Here is a 21123-nt window from a genome sequence, read left to right on the forward strand (position 1 = left end):
CAAGAGGCCTGGTTTGTTAATTAAAGAACAAACAAACAGATTTTATGACTGATTTCATTTCTTGTATTAATATCTTCACCCATTAACAAACACATCACATAACATCGGTTCTCAAATCATTTTTCACCAGATGAAATAAAACGTCTCCCAATCCAGTTATCTTTGGGGTGTTTTGCCTTTTGTGTTTGCTTACTACTGAATGCAGTGATTCACTTTTAGAGTTAACAGTTGATATCATAGACGTGATGTCAACGCTCTTAATTCTTCACGTTTAAAGTGTGGGAGGGATGAAAAACATTCTGCAAGGTGGAAAGTTGATATCCTGCCAAGTGAACAAGTGCTGTGTCCCCTCTGCTTGGTGTGCAGTGATCTAACCATCAGAGATAATCCAGCTATCTGCCTTTTGTGTTTGTTCTGGTATTTTAAATCATTATTTTTGTTTTATAAAATTGTGCACCCCTCACAAATTACCATCCAAAATTGTATTAAGGGGATGGCAATAATTATCTTTTTCTATTTATGAAGGGGGAATAAATATATATGCACTGGCCTCAGTGCTGAAACCATTTGAGTAAAATACAGGCCTGCAGTCTGTGCGCAGAACAGCAGTCTTTTTAAACAGAAACAGGTAGGCTTCAAAACCCATTATAAAGTGCATCATTCATCATGTGAATAATTTTTTTTTTTTACATTTCTTTTATCTGATCTGCACTTTAAAGCAATGATCAGAAAAGAATAACGTTTTCAGGAGAGATCATATTAATTTCTAGTGAGTCATCTGGTCAACAATATTGGATGTAAAAATGTGTATAGTGACCCTGTGAGTCCATGTGTTGTTCTTTGTCTCCCTCTAGTGGATATAATCTGAAATAACATGTTACAGCAAAATTTAAAAAAAAATGTCAGTGGCTGTTTTTAAGTGACATTTTCCTGTAGCATGAGAATAACTTTTAAGCTTTGAACAAATTAACCACAGCGAGAAAAGATATAACTAACATGAAACCACAGCACACGTGCGTCAAAGGCTAGCGTAATGACGTCTGCATCAACAGTCTCTGTGACGTACGCCAAAATGGCGGTGCCCTTGTTACAATGGAGATTGTTGGTTATCACTTTTTAGCCAACTCATGGTGAATAACTGCGGATTAAGACCTCGACTGTCCGTGTTGGTGTATTTATTGTATCGGCTTCATGTTAAAGGTAAGAGTTGTGTTTCATTACAGACAGACGGATAGATGATAGGTGTGAGTTTGGACTACGTCAGACCTCGAGTCGAGCTAACCAAAGCTGCTAACAGAGGCTCACCTGTCTGCTCGGTAACTCTGACCACCTGGGCTCAAACATACAAACTAATTCGTTCAGAGTGTTTACATTGATCTTACCTCAGAGTTATACAACACAATAATATCCTCGCGTTTGCGGTTATTTGGCAACGTTAGCTTCATGGCGGTAACTTTAAGAGCTTACTCTCTTGGCTTCATATTATTAAATATGTTTCTTCATGTTCCTCAAACCTTCCTCGTTTTTTTATATATCCATACTTGTGTTTTAACCATGCCCCATATTCAATGTTCATAATGTCATGTAGTGAGAGCATGCTCTGTACTTAATGAAGTGACAGGGTGGGCTGTGCAGATATTAAGTGTCTGTACGTTCAATCAATCAAACTTTATTTATATAACACATCTAATCTCAAGACACATGACGTACTCTTTGTTATAGTACTTTACAAAGACCCAGTCATTAATCCATCACTAGCACAGCAAGGTGTTATAAAGTTACAGCTGCAAAAGAAAACACTTTTCATTCATTTATTTATTTATTTTTAATTTCGAACATGTTTTAAAAATAAAATAAAAATATACATTACAAACAAAGCAAACAGCAATCAAAGCATACTTTCTGCAGTGGCTTGATTATTTTTCCTTAACTAGTCCATATTCAAAAATGGTGTAGGATGAAGTTAAATAACTTATCACGTCCTACCCCTTTTTATCTTTTTAGCTTAATAAATGAATCCAAGACTAAGCTTTAAAAAATAAAGTTGAATAATACAGATAATGAAGTAACAAAAGCAACAGGTATAATGTATTACACACATTAACTGGTAGACGGTACAGACCTTACAACTCATATTGATTCAATTTTTCCCATTGACTGCTCAATTTTATATTTGTTAAATATGTTATTCTTGAAAATGTGTTTAAACTGTGTTAATGTTTTCCATGTTTTCATTTCATCACTGCAGCTGTTCTATAAATTAACACCCTTCGCTGTAATACAGTGTAGTTTCATGTTGGTCCTTATTGCTGTTTTGTTTTTTTAACATTCTTCTGAGATTGTGTTTACTGTCCCTCTGCTGAAAAAACCTTTGGATACTGTTCGGTATCTGATCATTTTTTAACTTTGTGCATGATTTGAATGGTTTTAAAGTCGACCGAGTTCTTAAGTTTCAGTTTCAACTTCCTTTAAGAGTCAGGAAACCAGACTCATGATGAACAGCCATCTGCTGAAACTGTAGTGGGAGGGGATAGAGGGAGAATGAGCAACGATGAATAAAATAGATTTAGCAACGATGCCAGTAATAATGGTAAAGGTATGTGTGGTATTAGCAGAAAAAGCTAAGTATGATAATATACTGATCAGTCTAATATCAACGTTAGCCCCTGTCACAATCATGAAACGGGGAGGACTGATTATGATCATTATAGAAGTTGAAGTTGAGCTGCTCTCAGATTCTCTTTAACATTGATAATAATGATAATATATGTAAGGCTGATATTAATGTTCTGCGTAAAACAAGTACACCCTCTTCTGTTACGTTGTGACCTCGTCAGAAACCTGACATGGGGAAAGTATTGTTGGGCAAACTGACCCATCTCTCCACCATGGTTTGCAGATTAACGTTGTCATAGTTGCTACGTTAAGATATTACGTGTGGCTCAAGTTTTCTGAGTTGTCACCAGTTACCCTTTATTTGAACTCTCCCCTTTGAGTCTTAAGCAAGAGAACTGAATTTGACATCGCATCACCGCAAGCTTTTATTTGAAACGACCAAATGTGAACTACAGAGTCAGACTATCTGACAGTTGGTCGAATAAACCACTGCATCAGGTGACCACTGCATCAGGTAGCCACTGCATCAGGTGACCACTGCATCAGGTAACCACTGCATCAGGTAACCACTGCATCAGGCTGTGATGCTGCTATTATATTTAACAGTAATTGAGAATAACTTTCATTTGAGTTGTCGTTGCTTTGTATCTAAACAGCCCAGCACAGCAGGTCCATCCTCTGTCGCCTCTCCTCAGCCAATGAAGGACTCCAAGGAGAATTACTCAATGACCAACCAAGGGATGCTGGACCACATCAAGCCGTGCTGGTACTGGGACAAGAAGGATTTGGCCCACACGCCCTCTCAGTCAGAGGGCCTGGATCCTGGCACAGAGGCTCGGTATCGGAGAGAAGGAGCGCGCTTCATTTTCGATGTGGGGACCAGACTTGGCCTGTATCCTTAATAGATTGATATATCTGAACACTGGGTTTAGCATCAGTAAACAAATCATTACATTTTCATTTTATCCTAATGAAAAATATAGAGAGAGAAGAATGCCCCACTTATAGTACCACTCTGTTTTATCCATGTACATGTGAATAAGACCACCAGTCGGTTACTGCATGTAATGGTCATAGATGATCGGTGAAAGTGAAGTCATTTTATTTTCCATAGCTGCTGATATCTTAAGAATTAATTTAGTAAATAAGTGTAAACAGTTCTCAGGATTTCCTTGACTGTCATCAGACACTATGACACACTCGCAACTGGCATCATATATTTCCACCGTTTCTACATGTTCCACTCTTTCAAGCAGTTCCCCAGATATGTAAGTTCAGTGGACGGATATCCTCGCGTTTTCCTGTTCCTTGGAATGGATTAGTCGTGTGGGGCTGATGGTTGGATTTGTGTCTTACAGGTGACGGGTGCTTGCTGTCTGTTCCTGGCGGGGAAAGTGGAAGAAACCCCAAAGAAGTGTAAAGACATCATCAAAACCGCTCGCAGCTTATTAAATGACGTGCAGTTTGCCCAGTTTGGAGACGATCCGAAGGTGCGATGCCTTTTATTTTTCCTCTGTGTTTAGACAGTTTCCCTGTGTGAAGTGGTGATTGTAAGGTAAATGATAAGAAAACCCAATATTTAATAAACCTGCTTTACAGAGCCCTGGGATCTCATGCAGAGATAGTTAGAAAAAAACATGATGGAAAATGTTTAGCAGTGTTAATTGTTGTTGAACTGCTCTCACAAACATCAGGATTTCACCTCCTGACTGACAACTTTCACTTTTCATTGACTGAGTGCAAAGTAACCAAGCTCACACTAGACGTGTCTCCAACTAACTTTCAATGTGATGGAAGTACACAATTTGTTCAGAAAAAGGACAAGTAGCACACGCTTATTTTCTCATCCAACTGAGAAAAAAATACTTAGATTAAGATCAACTTAATGTGTGTTTATTACCTTCTCTTTGGGTAGTTGGATCAAATTGGAAAGATGATATAATAGCAAGATATCACATTTTTTTAAATGTATATTTTTACATTCTGTTTGTTTTAAGACAACGTTTTATTAAATGATTACAGGATGCATGCAGTTGTTAACTTTTAGAGTTTAGTGTTTGCATCATAGACGTGATGGCAGTGCTCTCACATCTTCACTTTTAAAGTGCGAGAGAGGTGGAATACACTCTGCGAGGTGGAAAGTTCTTGTCTTACCTAGTGTCCCCTCTGCCTCGCCTTGACAATGCTCAACAGTTGTTTTCCACAGGCTGTCAGGGTCATTCACAAACTGTGTCCCCCCCTCCCCTGTCACACTAATCAGTATCAGAGGCACACAAGCTGCACTTGGCCTTTAAATCACTTTAGACACTCATTGAATGGCTGTGGTGCTAACTGTATGCTGCATCGTGTTTTATTTCTTGTCTGCTCTTTTTGATTTAAATTATTTTTTACTTTTCTTTCTGTCACACTGCTCGGGGCTGGGAGAAAACCATTTAGTCTTTTTAATGTGTGCAGATACATAAGGAAAAGGACAAATGAACAGAATCTTGTATCTCACCATCAGGGATAATCAAGCTATCTATTCCTACAGGAAGAGGTCATGGTGCTGGAGAGAATTTTGCTGCAGACGATCAAATTTGACCTGCAGGTGGAGCACCCTTACATGTTCCTGCTGCGCTACGTCAAGCAGCTGAAAGGTGAGATGGGATAAGAGCCGCACGCGGGGTTTTAATACTTCATAGTTTAAGGAATCTGGAAAGCTTATGGATCTTTTTCTTCTTGTTAAAGGTGAGAAGAATAAAGTGTGCAAGGTGCTGCAGATGGCATGGACCTTTGTCAATGACAGGTGAGCAATTCGTAATCAAACTCTTAACTGGCTTATTTTATATATTTTAATAGCTTCTTATACTGTATTATTTAAGTTATTGCTAGTTCTGCGTTATTTCCTTGTTAATTGTTTAGCACCAAAACCCGATTCTGATTCTGATTATTAATCTTGAAAGCATTTATTTATTTAGTATCTCTTTGCTTTCCTGACGCTGAAGTCTGTACCTTTAGTTGCAGATCCATATATTCTGCATATTGCTGCCCACATTCCTGTTGGTCTCTAACCAGAAAATAACACAAACTTATTTGAACAATTCATTTCATGATAATATTGATAAAGATGGATTAATGAAAATTTCTATGTCCTTTAAGGATCAGGATAAAAAATAGAGAATAGATTCCTTATATTTTAAATAATTGAGAAAAGGCTGTGTGTATATTTCCTGTGTCCCTGCAGCCTGTGCACCATGCTGTCTCTGCAGTGGGAGCCAGAGATTATCGCTGTAGCTGTCATGTACCTGGCTGGCCGTCTTTGTAAGTTTGACATCCAGGAGTGGACGGCCAAACAATCGTCTCGCCGCTGGTGGGAGCAGTTTGTCCAGGACGTCCCAGTGGAGCTGCTTGAAGGTATTCATCATAAAGCCGTATCACTTCTTCCCCCCCCCCCCCATCTTGTTTCCTGACTTGTCTCAATGTCAAACATGTCCTTGTCTTCCAGACATTTGCCACCAGATCCTGGACCTGTACTCCCAGGGGAACAAGCCCATCCCTCAGCAGATCCAGGAGAAGGAGCGGGCCTCTGTTCCTCCTCTCCCCGCTCCCCCGGTCCCACTGGGACAGCCGCCAGCCGCCAACCCTCCTCCCCCACCACCAAAGAAGACTTCCCCTCAGGGAGGCAGCCCTGCACGCCAGCTCAAACGCTCACATGTGAGTAATATTCTGTTTGGCACAAAACAATGGCCAGTGGAGAAATTGTTCCAATCTGTTTCAATTCCCCTATTAGTTTATTAAAAATATTCACCAGATGCTTTGTTCATTTGTTTAACTAGAGTTCTCTTTTTCCTTTCTCAGACATCCCCTAAAGATGAACCAAAGGCTCCAGGTAAGATCTTCATGCCATTAAAAAATCTATTCCTGAGAGTTTACAATCAGTTAAAATGTTAAAAATCTATTCCTGAGAGTAAAGTCTGCTAATGATTGGGACATTAAGACAACATTTAGACAACGTCTTTGAATTTATTACATTTATTTTTGCAGGTGATAAGTGTTTTAGGATTTTAAGAAAATTCAAGTCTTTATTTATCAAAGTCCCTGAATGCATTCACTGTTTTTAAAAGTCTTATTGTCTTTTATGTTATATTTACAGAACAAGTTGGATCAAAGATTCCCAGACTGGAGAGCCCCATGCCCCCCCTGCCCACATCACAGCCTCCACCAGGTAAAAGTGAGCGCCACCTTCCTTCCTCCTCTAGTCTATAATCAATACAGTTTGAATTATTTAGTGTTACGGTTAGAGCATTGGTACTTTGTTTGTGTGTGCCACCAAAATGCCCATTAAAACTCTGCCAGCCCCCCCTGCCTGGGACTCCAGCTTAGAGAGCAATATTAAGTCTTTAGTCTTCTTACATAACTAGCAACTCGTCTGGACACAATGTTTCCTAACACACACACACACACACTCCTAACCTCTCCCAGACCAATCTGATTAGAGCCTGAGCCTGATAATGAGACCTCCTGTGTGGCTGAAGCCTGGCAGTCCTGCTCTGACTGTGCGCTCACAGTCTGAGAATGGAGAGGTTGTTCCAGATCATAGTCGTCTGAGGGGGTCTCAGGTTTTTAAGAGAGTGATGATCGAAATTTGTAACCTTTCTGTTTTCTCTTTTTTTTCCCTGTCGCTCACCAGATCGCAAACCCGCAGCTCCAGCCCCTCCCACAGAGGCCGAACCAGGAAGTGAAACAGCTCCTCTACCCCCGCACGCCCCACCTCCACATCAGCCCCCTCCACTCCCCCATCGCCCTCCTCCACCTCCACCCTCCAACTACATCATGTCCACCACCAGCTCCTACATGTCTGGAGAAGGCTTCCAGAGCCTGCAGTCCATGATGAAGACAGAGGTTCCCTCCTACGCCCCCATGCCTCCTAACTATGCTCCCCCTATACCGCCATACCACCCCCACGTCTACCCACCGCCTGCAGCACCACCTCCAGGCCCTCCACCGCCTCCATCCTCGTATCCACCGCCCAACTTGCCACCCACGTATCCCCCACCAGGCTACAACAACTATCCTCCACCACCTCCGCGCATGCCGCCGGGCCATGTGCCTCCTCCAGGTATCGGTCTCCCACCTACCGGGTACCCTCCTCCACCTCCTGGTCCTCCAGGACAGTCACAGGTGCCGCTGCCCCCTCCACCTGGCATGCCCCTGAACCGTGGCGGTTGGATGAGATGAGAATGAGACAACAGAGTCTGAACTGAGTCTCTGCAGCTGTAAAGAAAGAACAAGCAGGAACTGAACTGAAGGAGAGCCTGATCAGCTCCAGGCTGACTTTTGTTGTCGAGGTTCTTCATGAAGGCTTCACAACGTCAAAGTGAGGATTGGACGGGTCTCACCAGGTCAGGTTCTCATAACCTCAAGCGTGGTGTTATCAGTAGAACCTGACCCGTTGAGAAAACATAACAGTTTTGAATGAATAGTTCAAACATGTACAGGATGGTACTATTGTGCCCAGTTCCAGGAACTTGTAACAAAGACTGTCGGCTGTTTGTTATTCTGGAAATGTACCCGGAAATGTTTGAACCCTGATCTTTTTATTTGTGTTGTTTAGTCACACACTCTTTCACTCAGTTTAAGGGGATGCCATGTACAATTTTTACTTAACCTTTAGGAGTTCAAAGATGGAGTCTTTCTATATTCAGTTGGCCTGATTGTATTTGTTTTTCTCTTTGATTGATTTTCATAAACACTCGCTCATATAAGTGTCTCTCTCCCTGCTATCCTTTTCTCCACATTCCTACTGTTTTGCTGAGAAATCGAAGTGCAGTAACACATGAGATGATCGGACATGCAGTCGTCTTGTTATAAAAGGAAATAACATTTTTTAGTGAATCTGTACATGAACTTTAGAACAACAAGCCTGTTATCAACCATGTCTAACACTGGACAGTCTTACGTATATTTGTACATATCTGATCTTTCCAGTTAGAGTCCTTTGTTTGAGAGTTTTATTATCCATATGTGCCTTAGCCAGGCTTCTCTTTTCTGTATCCTGCACGCAGCTTTGGTTTGTGTCTGAGTCGCACTTAGGACAATAAAGCAGCTTTTCCTACTTTGAATCAAGCTTTGCTTCTTCAGTCTGTATGAGGTAAGGTATTTCTCATTAAATAATCATGATTCATTATGTGCAGCAGTGATTCAGAACACTTTTCTTGTTTACCTAAACACTCCTGACACCTGAAGTAATCCAAATAATTTAAGCTAACCTATTACAAATGTTTTCCATGACTTTAAGCATACTTACTTTAGACTTTCTTAGTTCAAGCTAACCATTGAAACTTTTAATCACATACTTGCAGTATGAAACGCATCGGTCTAATAAAGTTAATCTTCATACTAGTCTTAATACACTATCTATAGTTAACAATTTGAAGTTTTAAATCATTTGATTTTTATTAACCATAGAACAATTATGATTATTTGATCTGTTTTTTCTTATTAGTTTACTATTTAGACTGCTTGTTGATGAACAATAAATCAAGACTCGGTGGCACACTGAAAATAACTTCACTGTCTTTTGTGAGCGAACAACTCGTTTCGCCTGTTCGCTTTCCTCAGGTTCGCCCAGCACTGGACGCAGTGTTCGCTCGCAATAAAATACAGTGACGTTATTTTCAGTGTGCCACGGAGTCTTGATTTCTTTTTTACGGTATGTTCCTGCACCTGATAACGTGTTAAACGATTATGCTTATCCATTACGTTAACCTAACTTTCCACCTGTTTGTTAACTCACCATTGTTAAGTTTAGCCATCAAACTGTTTACCCGTGGACTTGTTGTTATTGCTGAATTATGTAAGATCAGTAGCATTTGTAACATGTCATATTTAGCGGGGTTCCTGTACCCTTTAGGACAAATGTATACTTTTGATAATCTAAACACTGTTGATATTTTTTCATAGTTCATTCACTTTCATTTTGATAGTATTTGAGTGCTCGCTTTACAAATCTGTAGCTTTACCTCCAGTACTGTACCACCAGAGGGCAGTCTAACTCACCCACTGAAGAGAACCACACGTCTGCAGAGATGTTGACAGCAACAAATAAAGATAGCACACTGCACAGCTTTGGTAACCAACTTTGTTTATTTTCTCCCAAATTTTTCTAAAAGTGGCCTATTTCATTTCCTCTTTCACCTGCCGAATATTCCTCTCATCAGTGAAGTTCACAAAATGAAGTCACAGCCATGCTAGTCACTACAGGAATTGACTTTTATGCTGTAGGTTCTAGGACTCGGTACTGTGGTTTTAGCATTTAGGCAGAAAGAAAAGAAACACTCTAGATGTTAAAAAATGAAAAAGACAGCTGAGTTCCAAATCAAAACACCATGCAGAAAAAATGTGGCACATTTTAAATCAAATGCCTTTTTTTTTTATAAAGTATTCAAAATTGTTTCATGGCTTCAAATTAGTTCCTAGAAAAAAGGACACTTTAAAAAAACCATACTTTGATTTATTTTTGAGCCATCATTTGAAAGAAGAGAGGTGCATGGCAGGTAGCCTTAAAATGTTCTAATTTGGAACAAATAACACTAGAGATGGGAGAGCTGGAGCTTTCAGTCACTAAACGTGTCTATGAAAAATCTTTACAGCTTCAGTCAATCTGATCAATCTAAAATAGGACTGATTAGTCACTGATAGCGCTCCCATCTCTATCTAACACCCGGCAATAAATACTTTGACAAACAGTGTTTGCTCATTCTGACATCAAGAAATACTCGTTTTTAAATGTTAGTGTTTTCAGGAGACACCTAAGGGAAGACTTATCTCTCATATTCTATGAAACAAAATTCAACTTTAAGAAACATGCGCTGCATAAACACACCTGCTGAATCCAAGACCAGAGAAAAGGACTGTGCTTAAGTGGAGTGACTGTTTTTCATCTGTGATCCAAAAAAGCCTTACAAACTGAAGGTAGACATCAGCTATTGGCCATGAACTTTTATATTTATCTATGATTTTATCATCACTGGGAATCATCATTTTGTATGGATTCAGCAAACGCCTTCAGCAGTCTTCAACAGAGTTGTAACCAGGGTTCAAGAGAGAAAAAGAGGATTCACAGGTTGATGCTACAGCTGTAAGAGAACCATTCAGTCTCCACACACACACACACACACACACACACACACACACACGCACACACACGCACACGCATGCACACGCACGCACACATGGGCAAAAGTAAAGCTGTAGCCCTCCCAACCTGAGAAAATGATTGTCAAGCATGCACACAGCATACAATTTGAATTAATTTCATTAAGTAAGAAAATGATCTATCAATTAACCCATGGAGATGGTTTGATTCAGAATGGCCGTGAAACATTTTCAGAGGTTACAGACAAAAAGAAGAATAGCAATTAATCAGGAAAAGAAAAAAAAAGGTGTTTTTTTTTTTTTTTAACCAAAAGCAAACCCTGTTTAAGGTCCACGATTCAAACTAAATAATTGATCACATGGCCACGCTAGAATACAAAATAGATAAAAGAAAAATCAACAATAACAATGAAGTAGTGCTATGGTTTTATACATAATATACACAAGTTAACAGTGATCTCTAGACTTTATAATCCATAGACTTGTCTGATGAGCAAAAGGCGCTAGGTCACAGTGGGTTTAACACTTTAGAATGCTAATGCTAGGTATACGCGTTGACCACTAGGGGGCAATACATGTGACAGGAGCTAGGGTCTCTACAGGAGGTACTATCAAGACGTATCTGAAGATGCCTTCACGTCCTGGCAACAAGTGTCGAGATTTCTGCCCCCGCAGCCTCTTCAGGTCTGTGCTTTAAACCATGTCACATCGCTAGCTTAGTGTAGCACAGCTATGCTATAAAGGGCTCAAAGGGGTGTGTGTGTGTGTGTTTATAGCCTTTACAGAGAGAGATCATTGTGTTGCAGGAAGCTTTAAAATCAACAAAGAGAAGTGGTGTATCGGTGAAACTAGCTGCCAGTCGTCAACGCTTCATAAGCTCTGAGATAAAAACATGTTTGACTAACAGGTCCATGTGGTAGCTTTCTTAGCCAGTCTTTTGTTGAAGGAATGCTGGGTGCTGTAGGCAGTAGGGAGCATGGCATGATGGGTTGTGTAGGCGCAGGTAGAATGAGGTGTTTTCAGGTGAGTGTAGGTACTGTAAATCCTGATCTCTCTCTCTCTCTCGCTCGCTCGCTCTGGATGATGTGCTACAGAGGCCCTTTGAACTGGTTCCCAGAGAGGTGCTGTCTGATGGACAGCTTTGATCCTGCTGCATCACCCAGCTTTCTCCACACCACCTGCAAACCAAAGCAGGGAGAGAAGTTGAGAGAGGGGAAGAGGAAGAGCGAGAGAGGCAGACTTAGAGGCAGAGTGAGGCGAGGCAGAGACAGAAAAAGGACTTTCTTCTTCAAGAGTGAAATCTTCAAATGTTCACAGTTTGGCTTTGAGCTGCAGAGTCTGCACTCACACACATGTAACGGTAGAGCTATCTCTGAATCTCTGTCCTCTGTCTCTGCTGAGGCTGAGATCTCTCTGCGAGTGAGGGAGAGGGGTCTCTGGGGGAGCCCAGGGATATTACAGAGGTACTATTGTAGTGCTCCCCAGATTCCTGGCCTGTCACATACCTCTGCAGGGCCCAGATAGCCTTGCTCTCATTCTCTCTCTAATCAGCGGACCTTTTTTATCTACGACCGGGCCTTTCAGCACCAGCGGAGAACGATGGAGGGAGAGGAGGGGGAGGGCAGAGCAGAGGGAGAATGGTTGGGTGAGGCTGAAGCAGGGGGTTGGTGGGTGCTCTTTTCCCTGCCGCTCTGGTTTAATTGCTCTGACAGCTCAACTACGAGCCTCTACTTACAGTGTGGAGTTGGCCGTGGAGCGGGGACGATGAGGGAGTGGGAGGGGGGAGATGGAGAGATAGATTGAGAGGAAAGAGAAAGCCGGGGACACTAGTGCAAGTGTCATTCCAAACCAAATGAGTCTAAATGAGGCTCCCTCATTAGTGGAATCAGCTCAAAGGCTGACCTGATTTGCACCGAGCGGAACAAAAACGAAAAATCTGACCAACAGCAGAACAGACAGGAACTTTCTGGACTTAAGGCTCCTTTGTTTACATCAATGTAGAGCATATTGTATGGAAAATAGTGTGACACACTTGAATGCATTAACCAGCTTACGCTTCACTTATTTACTCCTTAATACCCGACATGTTGTGTAAGTTATTCTGCAGCCCTGCAGATGAATTGCTTTGGTGAATCACATGCTCACCTCACGCGCTCCCTACTTCCTCCTCCTTTAAAATCATACATTTATTCGTGTGATCCTTTTTTACATTTTTTTTTATTGCATTAAAAAAGGAACTGAAATTGAAAAACACATCAATACAATTTGAAGAATCATCAGGGAACGTTTCACACTTACGTTGCACATCTCTCGCACGATGGCCTTCTCTTTCTCGCTCAGGTCGTCCTCATAGTCCTCGGGAACCTGCTTGTCCAAGTTCTCGTGGACCTCCAGCACCTGATGGCACACATTTTTTTATCGATTCATTTAATTATCATTTACATTGCACTATATCACCTGATCGCTCTATTCTTTACTCCGGCTCTTGAACTGCTTTAACGCGGGAACTTCTAACAACAGATCAATAAAGTTTATTGTATCCCCTCTTACTTTATCTTTCATCTTCACTTATCTTATCTTCAGTTTGATTAGCATGCTAAAGCAATTTCTCACTACAGGAAGTTGCAACAGAGTATGCAGTGGCAAAAAGGGCTCAAACTCAATACTGGACGGTACAGAAAGAAGTTGCAAAACAAGATATTAGTAAATTACACTTCAAGGAAATTGAGAAGGGAAACTACATTTTTGTCCTGGACACAATGACACGGAGTTAATCTAGTACCTTCATGGCGTGCACCACGGCCTCAGGCTTTTGGACGCAGGACAGGTAGCCTGTGGCAGGAGAGGACTCGCTGGTAGGGAGACGACCGGTTCCCTGAAAGGGGAAGAAGAAAGAGGTTTTTAAAGAAGAGATGACCTGGGACAAGGTTAAGCAGTCAAGATCTTAAACCAACACCATCCGGCTAACATTTTCTGCAGACCGTCACGCCCTTATCTCATCAATTCTGCTGTCACTGTGTTTAACCCGGAGGTCACATGAGCATCACCTCACGTAGCTCCTCATGTGAGCCAATTCCAGGAAACCTTGCTCAACGACAGGAAATAAACGCCCCTCTCAGTATCAGGGGGTGTTTTTCGCCCTGATTTAAACAGGAGAGACTTCTTCTAGTGCAGCACTGAAAATGCCATCGCTTTCATCCTGACTCACATCACCTCTCCTTTCTCTGTGTTTAGCTTCCCTTTTCGCATTCCTCTCCCAGCCAGGTCTGCTACCTGCATGGTGTGATTTAACCTGCTGTGATGGGAGCAGCCAGCCAGGATGAGGACTGGGGGTTTGCTTGACTCATCCTACCCCCTGGTTAGTTCCAGACAGTGGCTCTCTGTTAGAGGGACACAGAGATCTCTGGGACACACAATGGCACCATTCAGTGTAACCTGGCATCGGGGCCCTGCATTAGACACAGCTCTGTGGCTCTGTTAGCCTGGGTTCAATTCTCTGCTCGCTAGTGATGCGCTTGTCAGCTCCCTCCGCACCCACTGGCCCCATTTAGGTGCCAGAATGAGCCCACACAACCTAATAGCACAGAGATAAAATAATAATCCCACTGCAGCAGAGAGGGAGGTTTGGTGGAAACAGCCCAACAGTTAAATCATATCAAATAAACCTCATGAAAAACAGACTATGTTTGCTGATTCTGCAGGTTTTGCCTGACAACTGCAAATCTGAAATCCACTTCAAGAAATACTGTTACATAAGTTTGTGTTTAATGTACAGGTATTACATTGTGGCTTAAATATGTAAAAATGAAAGGTGAAAGGCCATCAGTATGACTACAGTCTAAAGGCAAAAACAGAAATGTAGCAGTTGTGTTGCGTTTGTTTCCCTGCAAAAGTTGTCATCCACACACAGTTGTGGTTTTCATAAAGTCAAACATGCTCTGCCTCGGAGCATGGAGATGAGTCGCCTGCCTCTACTTATTACCGTCATGAGCTTAGGTTTCAGAAAAGAATGTACAAAATGAAAAGGTTAACATGAAATTTGTATTAAAAAAAGATTCTTCTGCACGCACAGAAGTATCTGAGCTCCCTCGGAAATTCATCAACCAGGTTTGAAAAACTCTACTTGCAGCTTCTGTGTGTGTTGTTTTTTAATTTTGCATAAAAAATAATTAATTTGACAGCTTGTGGTTTTTCTTCACAGATTCTGGTTTAACATGTAAAAAATGCACATAATGAGGTATAAAGTAACTTCACATGTCAGCTGTAACACAGAAAGATACAGTTCACATGTTGAGTACATAAAATATAACAAGACATTATTTTAAATGATACAATTATGCATGACACTTGAAGCTAATCTTGAAGACTATAAAAACATGTCAATTCATTGATGTGCCTCTTTAGAAGTGTGTATCAGTACAAAGGGAATAGTGGGTATTCTATATACATAGAAAATGATATGCAACCACTATTATGATAAATACAAAGAAAGAGTTTTTTCTCTTGTTTAAAGGTCAAATGTTATGCAGCTCTGATGCTGTTGTACTTTGAAGTCAACTGCATGAAAAAGAATATGTAAATGGCCATCACCACTCTTCTGTTGTTTAGAGCTATCATTTGAAATGTGTAAACACGTCCTGCTAGCATCAGTTTCTGTTTTGCCCGAGCTGTTGTGGAACAGAAACAGATTTGGACAGCAGACAAACGCAGGCAGCTCGAGGCATGTTTACTGTTCATATGGATGTACATTTTGGGACGGCTCGTCTGCATAAACAGGCTGGATTTGGGCCTTGCAGGATGAGGAGGGGAGGACGACAAACATTGTAAGAATCAATGGTTTGTTCTTTTCAGCATACAGGATCAGATCTGACTGTTGGATGTTTGTGAGAATCACGCAGGCCGGCCGCTTCCTGGCGATCTCACGCTCGCACACTGAACCTGAAACGGGGCCCGGATTGGACAAAGGACTCAATAGATGATAGATGATGATAGATGTGTATATACAACATGCTGTTGTAGTCTTTGGCCCCACATCTCTCATCTTCACTTTCGCTCTTTGTCTCCTTCTCCATCTTCTAACGAGCACTTTTTCTTTTGTGGTTGAACTAAGGTCACATTATCGAGCAGCAAATCAATCATCATACAGATAAACAAGATTATTTCTCACGACAACACGCCGTCATAAAAGGAGGACATAGTGATAGTAATAAAAATAACTTATTATTCATAAATGATTCTTAGATATTAATCATTTAGGTTCTGATTTCTCTCTAGCTGAAAAGAGGAATGCCAGCAAGCTGCTTTAGCTCTGCCGGTTAGTTTTGGTAGCTAAGTTCCATTTGATGTACTGGATGTAAATACTTATAAAAACTGGAACAACCTCGTTTGGTTTACTCTGTAACCCAGTGCTGTGTTAAACTCCACTAGTCCATATATTTTTGTTAGACATTTTCTCTGGTATCAAGGTAAAAACAGCTTATAAAAGGGCAAAAGCAGATTACTACAAATAAGATCATCGGAAAAGGTGAAACAAGCACCTGATTTAATTGAGTGATGCATAAACCTCCACTTTGGACTGGATATGATAAATGGAGACAAATCCACAGTCTCAGTAAGAATGACATCAAGTCCATATCATGACCTTGTTTCATGTGAACCCGCACCGTAACATTACATGCGAGAAGGCAACTATCGAGTTAATTTGCAGTTTATCCTTCCTCCTGCAGGAGAGACCTCAAGTGGGGTCAAAGTTCATGGACATTATTGAGCGGCATAAACCTCCACGAGGAGGCAGGTTTGACCCATGAGCTTTAAAAGGTGCAAGCCGACTCTGAGCGCACTTGACCTACGCCCCACGCTGAGGGCCCGTGATTAAAACAAAATATTGATTCGTATACACAGGGATGGGTTATTCCTCTGGTTAGTGGCGCAGCCCAGCTCTGACCTCCCTTAAGCAGTCAGAAAACAATTACCCAGCCTCTCCTCCCCCAGACAATGGCAGGGTCAGGGGTGGCGATGGATTTCAGAGGATTATTACGTTCATAGTGGGATTCAGTTCAAACAGGCTCCGGGGAAGAGGGAGCTAAAGGGCCAGGATATGAGAGGAAGAGAGGGACAGTCTAACATCTTAACTTCCAATCCTCATTTTATTCTGTTTTACTTTCTCTCCTTTCTTTTTCCAGTCAGTCTCAACCCCCTGCCTCCTTTCATTCCCCCTTTTTTTTCTGCCCTCTCTCTTTCTCTGTGTGTGTTTCATTTCCTGTCATTTGTGAGAGAGTGAGGTTGCATGTGAAGGTATAATTGGAGAGTTAGAAATAAAGTAAATTAGAGCTGACTTGACTTGATTCCGCTGCGGAGGCACTGGCTCAGTCTTCTCTACAATTAAGTGTGTGTGAAATTAAATCCTGTCTCCATACGTAACCACCTTTGTGTAAGCAGTGTGACAGTGTTGATCTTAGAGAGACTGAATGAGTGGGTGTTTCTCTACGCGAGTACCCTTCTTGTGCGGTACCTTGTGCATGCGAGTGTGTGTGTGTGTGTGTGTGTGTTTGTTTAGCCTCTTGGGTACTGACCATGTGCATGGCGTCCTGGCGTTGTGGCAGTGAGGACAGCTGGGACTCGGAGTGGTAGAGGGTCATCCCCTTCCTCAGGGCACGGAGGTCACCTGGGTTACACTGCTGATCGCACAAACAAAACACACACACACACCAAAAAACAAACAAAAAACAAAAAAAAAACAGATGAGGCTTCGATGCAAGCGACCAAATATTTCAACAAAAACTTGACAAACTTGAGTCATACCAGTTTTTATTCACAAGTGCTTTCAAGGTTTAGTTGAATAATTTCACCGTCTTAAATGTTTCCATCGTTACTGTTACAAAGAAATCTATTCATTTGCATGTGCTTAACACTTTAACGTGAACACCAATACCAGTGATGAGCAAATATCCCCAGTCTAAAAACTGGTTAGGCTGTGTTGTGTATGTGTTCTGTCCTCCTCCTACACCGGCACATGCACTCTCTTCATCTTTCACGCCATTGCTCCGAGCAAGCTTCATAAATGGCACTTTAGTGACGCTGGGCTCTACCACTGTGTGTCATCGATAGTATGCCGTTATGCAGGATCAAAGTTCAGAAGATCTGTCCTTATTAGCAGCTAAAGACCACTAGTCACTTGGGGCGGTAACCAGCCTGACTCATGTCTGCAGGCAGGAACATGGCAGCAGCACTGTTCCTTCTGACATTTTTCATGTCACGCATTAGTGTTCCCTCTGTGCGGGGCGCGCCGTGTAAACACACACGTGACGCCTACGAGTGCTCAGGCAATAAATAGCCCCCAATGAGCAGTGGGTGTGTGCGACGTTGTGCTGCGCTGTCTGCTGCCTCTGTATTAGCGGCATGTCTCTCTGCGTCGCACACACACACACACACACACACACACACAAAGCTACAATCAGCATTCCCCTTGTCTCTCCCTGTCCTTTGATGTTCTCCCTCCTCTCCTGCTCCAGCTTGGTATCCTGCTGCCGTTTCCTCTAACCTTTCACAATCCCTCCCATGGCTCTTCTTGATCCATCCTCTGGGTTTCCATATTCATGCTCCCTCCATTCTGCGTGTTATCCAACATCTCTTTGTCATTTCTCCAAGCTTTTTGTTATTTAGCAAGACATGCCTTAAATGTCATATCCAGAACACTTACAGAACACTTAATCCATGGAAAGATCATGTCCTTGATTTAAAAAAAAACAAAACGTTTTGCTGACTCTAGCTTTAGCAACAAACCGACACACATCTACAACTTTACCGCCGCGCCCCGTGTGTTGACCTTGACCACTGAGACCAAACAAAGCCATTTGTTAGCGCGACAGCTGGGGACAGTTGACCCTCTGCAGTCCAAACCCCAGACCCCTCCGTCTACACATCCATCACAATGTTCTTGGTGGTGACAGGGAGAAGCTGTGGCATCACGCATCACTTCCTGTTTGAGTTATGAGGGGCAGGGGTGATGCAGCCTTGACAATAACGAAGAGAGAACGGCAGCATGCACCTTTAGAGCTGGGATTCAGCTGAATACAGAGCAGAATAAGTAAAGGACGACCTTACATTTTTTTGTTATCTTACTTGTAATACAACACTTCAGCTCCTTGTATGCTTTAAAACATCAATGTTTTTATTTTATTTTTATGGATCACACGGCGTAAGGATGCTTACTTTCTGCCTGGAGCTGCAGCTTTAGCCTCAATGTTTAATCACAATGTAATGAATGACGCTAGCTTATTTCAGACCACTTCAAAAATATTTGCTATTTATTTTGAAAGAGTTAACAAGAAAACATTATAAAAACAGCCAGTCAGCCTTCTGCAGGATCCAGTGATTTAATGAATAACTTAGTATTTGGAGTGGTAGATCTTGCAGTGTAATCATTGGTGTTCATATAGCATGCAAAATGGAACACTTGACTTGTGTAGCAGCCATAAATAAAGCAAGGTCTGATCTTTCTTCTTCAAGGGCAATCAGTCATATCAAAACTTTGACACACAGTAATACACAATTCATTAACCTCAAGGCTCCCTGCACCCTGCTGCGGTCCTCTCTTATAGATTGAGCTAGATTAGCAAACAGTTAACGGATAGAGGGTCATCTTAATCCATCGTATAAATCATTCAATTCTCAGAGTCACACTGAGAACTTTCGTGTTAATGACAAAGTAGACGAGAGCATGTAGGGAACGCCACAGAGCGCCTCACACTTCACTGAGCTGACAGCAGTAAGTAACGGTTGAAAGACACAGGAGAGCCGTGTGAGAGAGGAGCAAGAGAGCGGATCGTGGCCCGGGCATGTTGGGAGCACGAGCGTGGGCGTGCCCGTGAACACGCACACACCTGTTTCTCTCACTGTGTTCACACCTGTGCGCGGTGTCGGCCCTTGTTAATATTCACCGTGGTACCTTGTTGTTAACTGCTCCCTTTGGTACGGTAAAGTCCTTTAGCAGAGCTGGTGTCAACATTCCTGTGATAAGAGGCTATTGTTTCCTACAGGCTCAATACAAGTTTCACTAGGCCAGTTTCATAACACAGGAAGTTAGGCAATATGTCCATTGAGGCAGCTAATTCATTGTAACAATCCCACCTGCTAGCAGTCAGACAAACTGAGTTAGAACAGTATTGCATAAGAGTAAAATTAAAAAGTAAACTCCAGCTCATTTTTTCCATTATGTACCAGAGAAGCCTTAAGTTCATCTTATAATTTAATAAAAAGATAAAAAGTTTATTTATGACAAAGACATCAAGTTCTTTTTTTTACACCAGACAGACATTCCTTCATATTTTAGATGCACCCACACACCAGTCGTCTGCCATGCATTATTGATACATGGGTCTACCTGTGTTAACCTCCCACCTTCAATTATTCAGCCCACCAGACGTCCCAACAAGCGTGGACAAGCGTGTATCATTTATGCACCATGGCACAAGCAGAGCATTCATTCACCTGAGGTAACGTGTACTCAACACTCACTGGGCTGTGCAAAAAAAAACAAAAAAACAATCCAAGGACAGAAAGAGGCCTTCTTGCCAAGTTCGGCCACATACAGGCAGAGCCACCTGTGCTCAATTGTTAGCCTAGCATGCTAGCAGTGCATAACAGGGACTGGACACAGAGGCAACACTTGTGCTAGGTGATGCAATCCACTTCATGTGGGCTAACAATACTGATACTGTAACAAGTGTGATATAGTTCTATGGTGATGTTGAAGGCTGCCATTTGTTTAACAGAACTATTTTTTGCACAAAATATTTGGTAAATCACCAAGGAGCTCCGAAGTTATATTTAGACTTTTTTTTAAAGAAAACGCTCATTCACCTGATGACAGTTAGATGAGACAATTGATGCCACTTTCATGTGTGTACCATAAATAAAGCTACAACCAATAGCTGCTTGACGTAGCTTAGCTTAGCTTAGCATGAAGATTGAAAGATGTGCCAATGAGCACCTTTAAAGTTCAATAACTTTAAATGTTATATCTTCTTTTCTCTTCTTTTAAAAAAAAACAAAACATTTTTAATATGCTAAGTGATTAAATGGGAATTGTGGCTTGCTGAGGTATTTCTTGGCCAGGTACAATGACTTCCTGGAGTCATGTCATCACTTTAAAGTTGCCAGAGACTCCACCAAATGCAGGTTTTGATCACCAGGTCCTGTAGCCACATGTTGAAGTGTCCTTGGGCAAGACACTGAACTGCCAATTGCTCTGGCTGGGGTGTAAATGCGTGTGAATGGAGCAGTTAGGCCATTGAAGTAGCAGCCTCTCCCTTCCCTGTATGAATGTGGTGTGAATGGCTGAATGTAACATCTCGTTTATGAGGGCTTTGA

At 41.8% G+C, this 21123-nt stretch overlaps 2 protein-coding genes across 6 annotated transcripts in view; one reads left to right on the forward strand and one right to left on the reverse strand.

Annotated features, from left to right (window-relative positions):
* The first annotated feature begins 1060 nt into the window (after nt 1-1060).
* ccnk (cyclin K) lies at nt 1061-8717 on the forward strand. 2 transcript variants are annotated; one of them, XM_020633489.3, is made up of 11 exons: nt 1061-1200; nt 3273-3508; nt 3803-3884; nt 3975-4106; nt 5147-5252; nt 5344-5401; nt 5840-6009; nt 6101-6309; nt 6454-6484; nt 6749-6826; nt 7286-8717. In XM_020633489.3, the coding sequence occupies exons 1-11, from the start codon at nt 1192-1194 to the stop codon at nt 7831-7833; spliced, it is 1659 nt and encodes a 552-aa protein (XP_020489145.2). In that variant the 5' UTR covers nt 1061-1191; the 3' UTR covers nt 7834-8717. The 2 variants fall into 2 exon arrangements, with proteins under 2 accessions (XP_020489145.2, XP_020489146.2); XM_020633490.3 differs by lacking the exon at nt 1061-1200 and having other exon boundaries at nt 3256-3508; nt 6749-6820.
* Nucleotides 8718-9722: 1005 nt separating this feature from the next.
* Nucleotides 9723-21123, reverse strand: part of ccdc85cb (coiled-coil domain containing 85C, b) — a 46250-nt gene continuing 34849 nt past the window's right edge. For 2 of the 4 annotated variants that reach the window (XM_020633470.3, XM_029277250.2), the window contains 4 exons: nt 17325-17426; nt 13535-13627; nt 13051-13149; nt 9723-11930 (listed from right to left, as the gene is read on the reverse strand). In XM_020633470.3, the coding sequence (XP_020489126.2) occupies nt 11841-11930; nt 13051-13149; nt 13535-13627; nt 17325-17426 (384 nt within the window). In that variant the 3' untranslated portion in view covers nt 9723-11840. Of the gene's footprint in view, nt 11931-13050; nt 13150-13534; nt 13628-17324; nt 17430-21123 lie in introns of all 4 variants that reach the window. The other 2 variants (XM_020633469.3, XM_020633467.3) reach the window with 1 other exon arrangement.

Source organism: Labrus bergylta, chromosome 15 (assembly GCF_963930695.1).
Source record: "Labrus bergylta chromosome 15, fLabBer1.1, whole genome shotgun sequence".
Taxonomy (NCBI): Eukaryota; Metazoa; Chordata; class Actinopteri; order Labriformes; family Labridae; genus Labrus; species Labrus bergylta.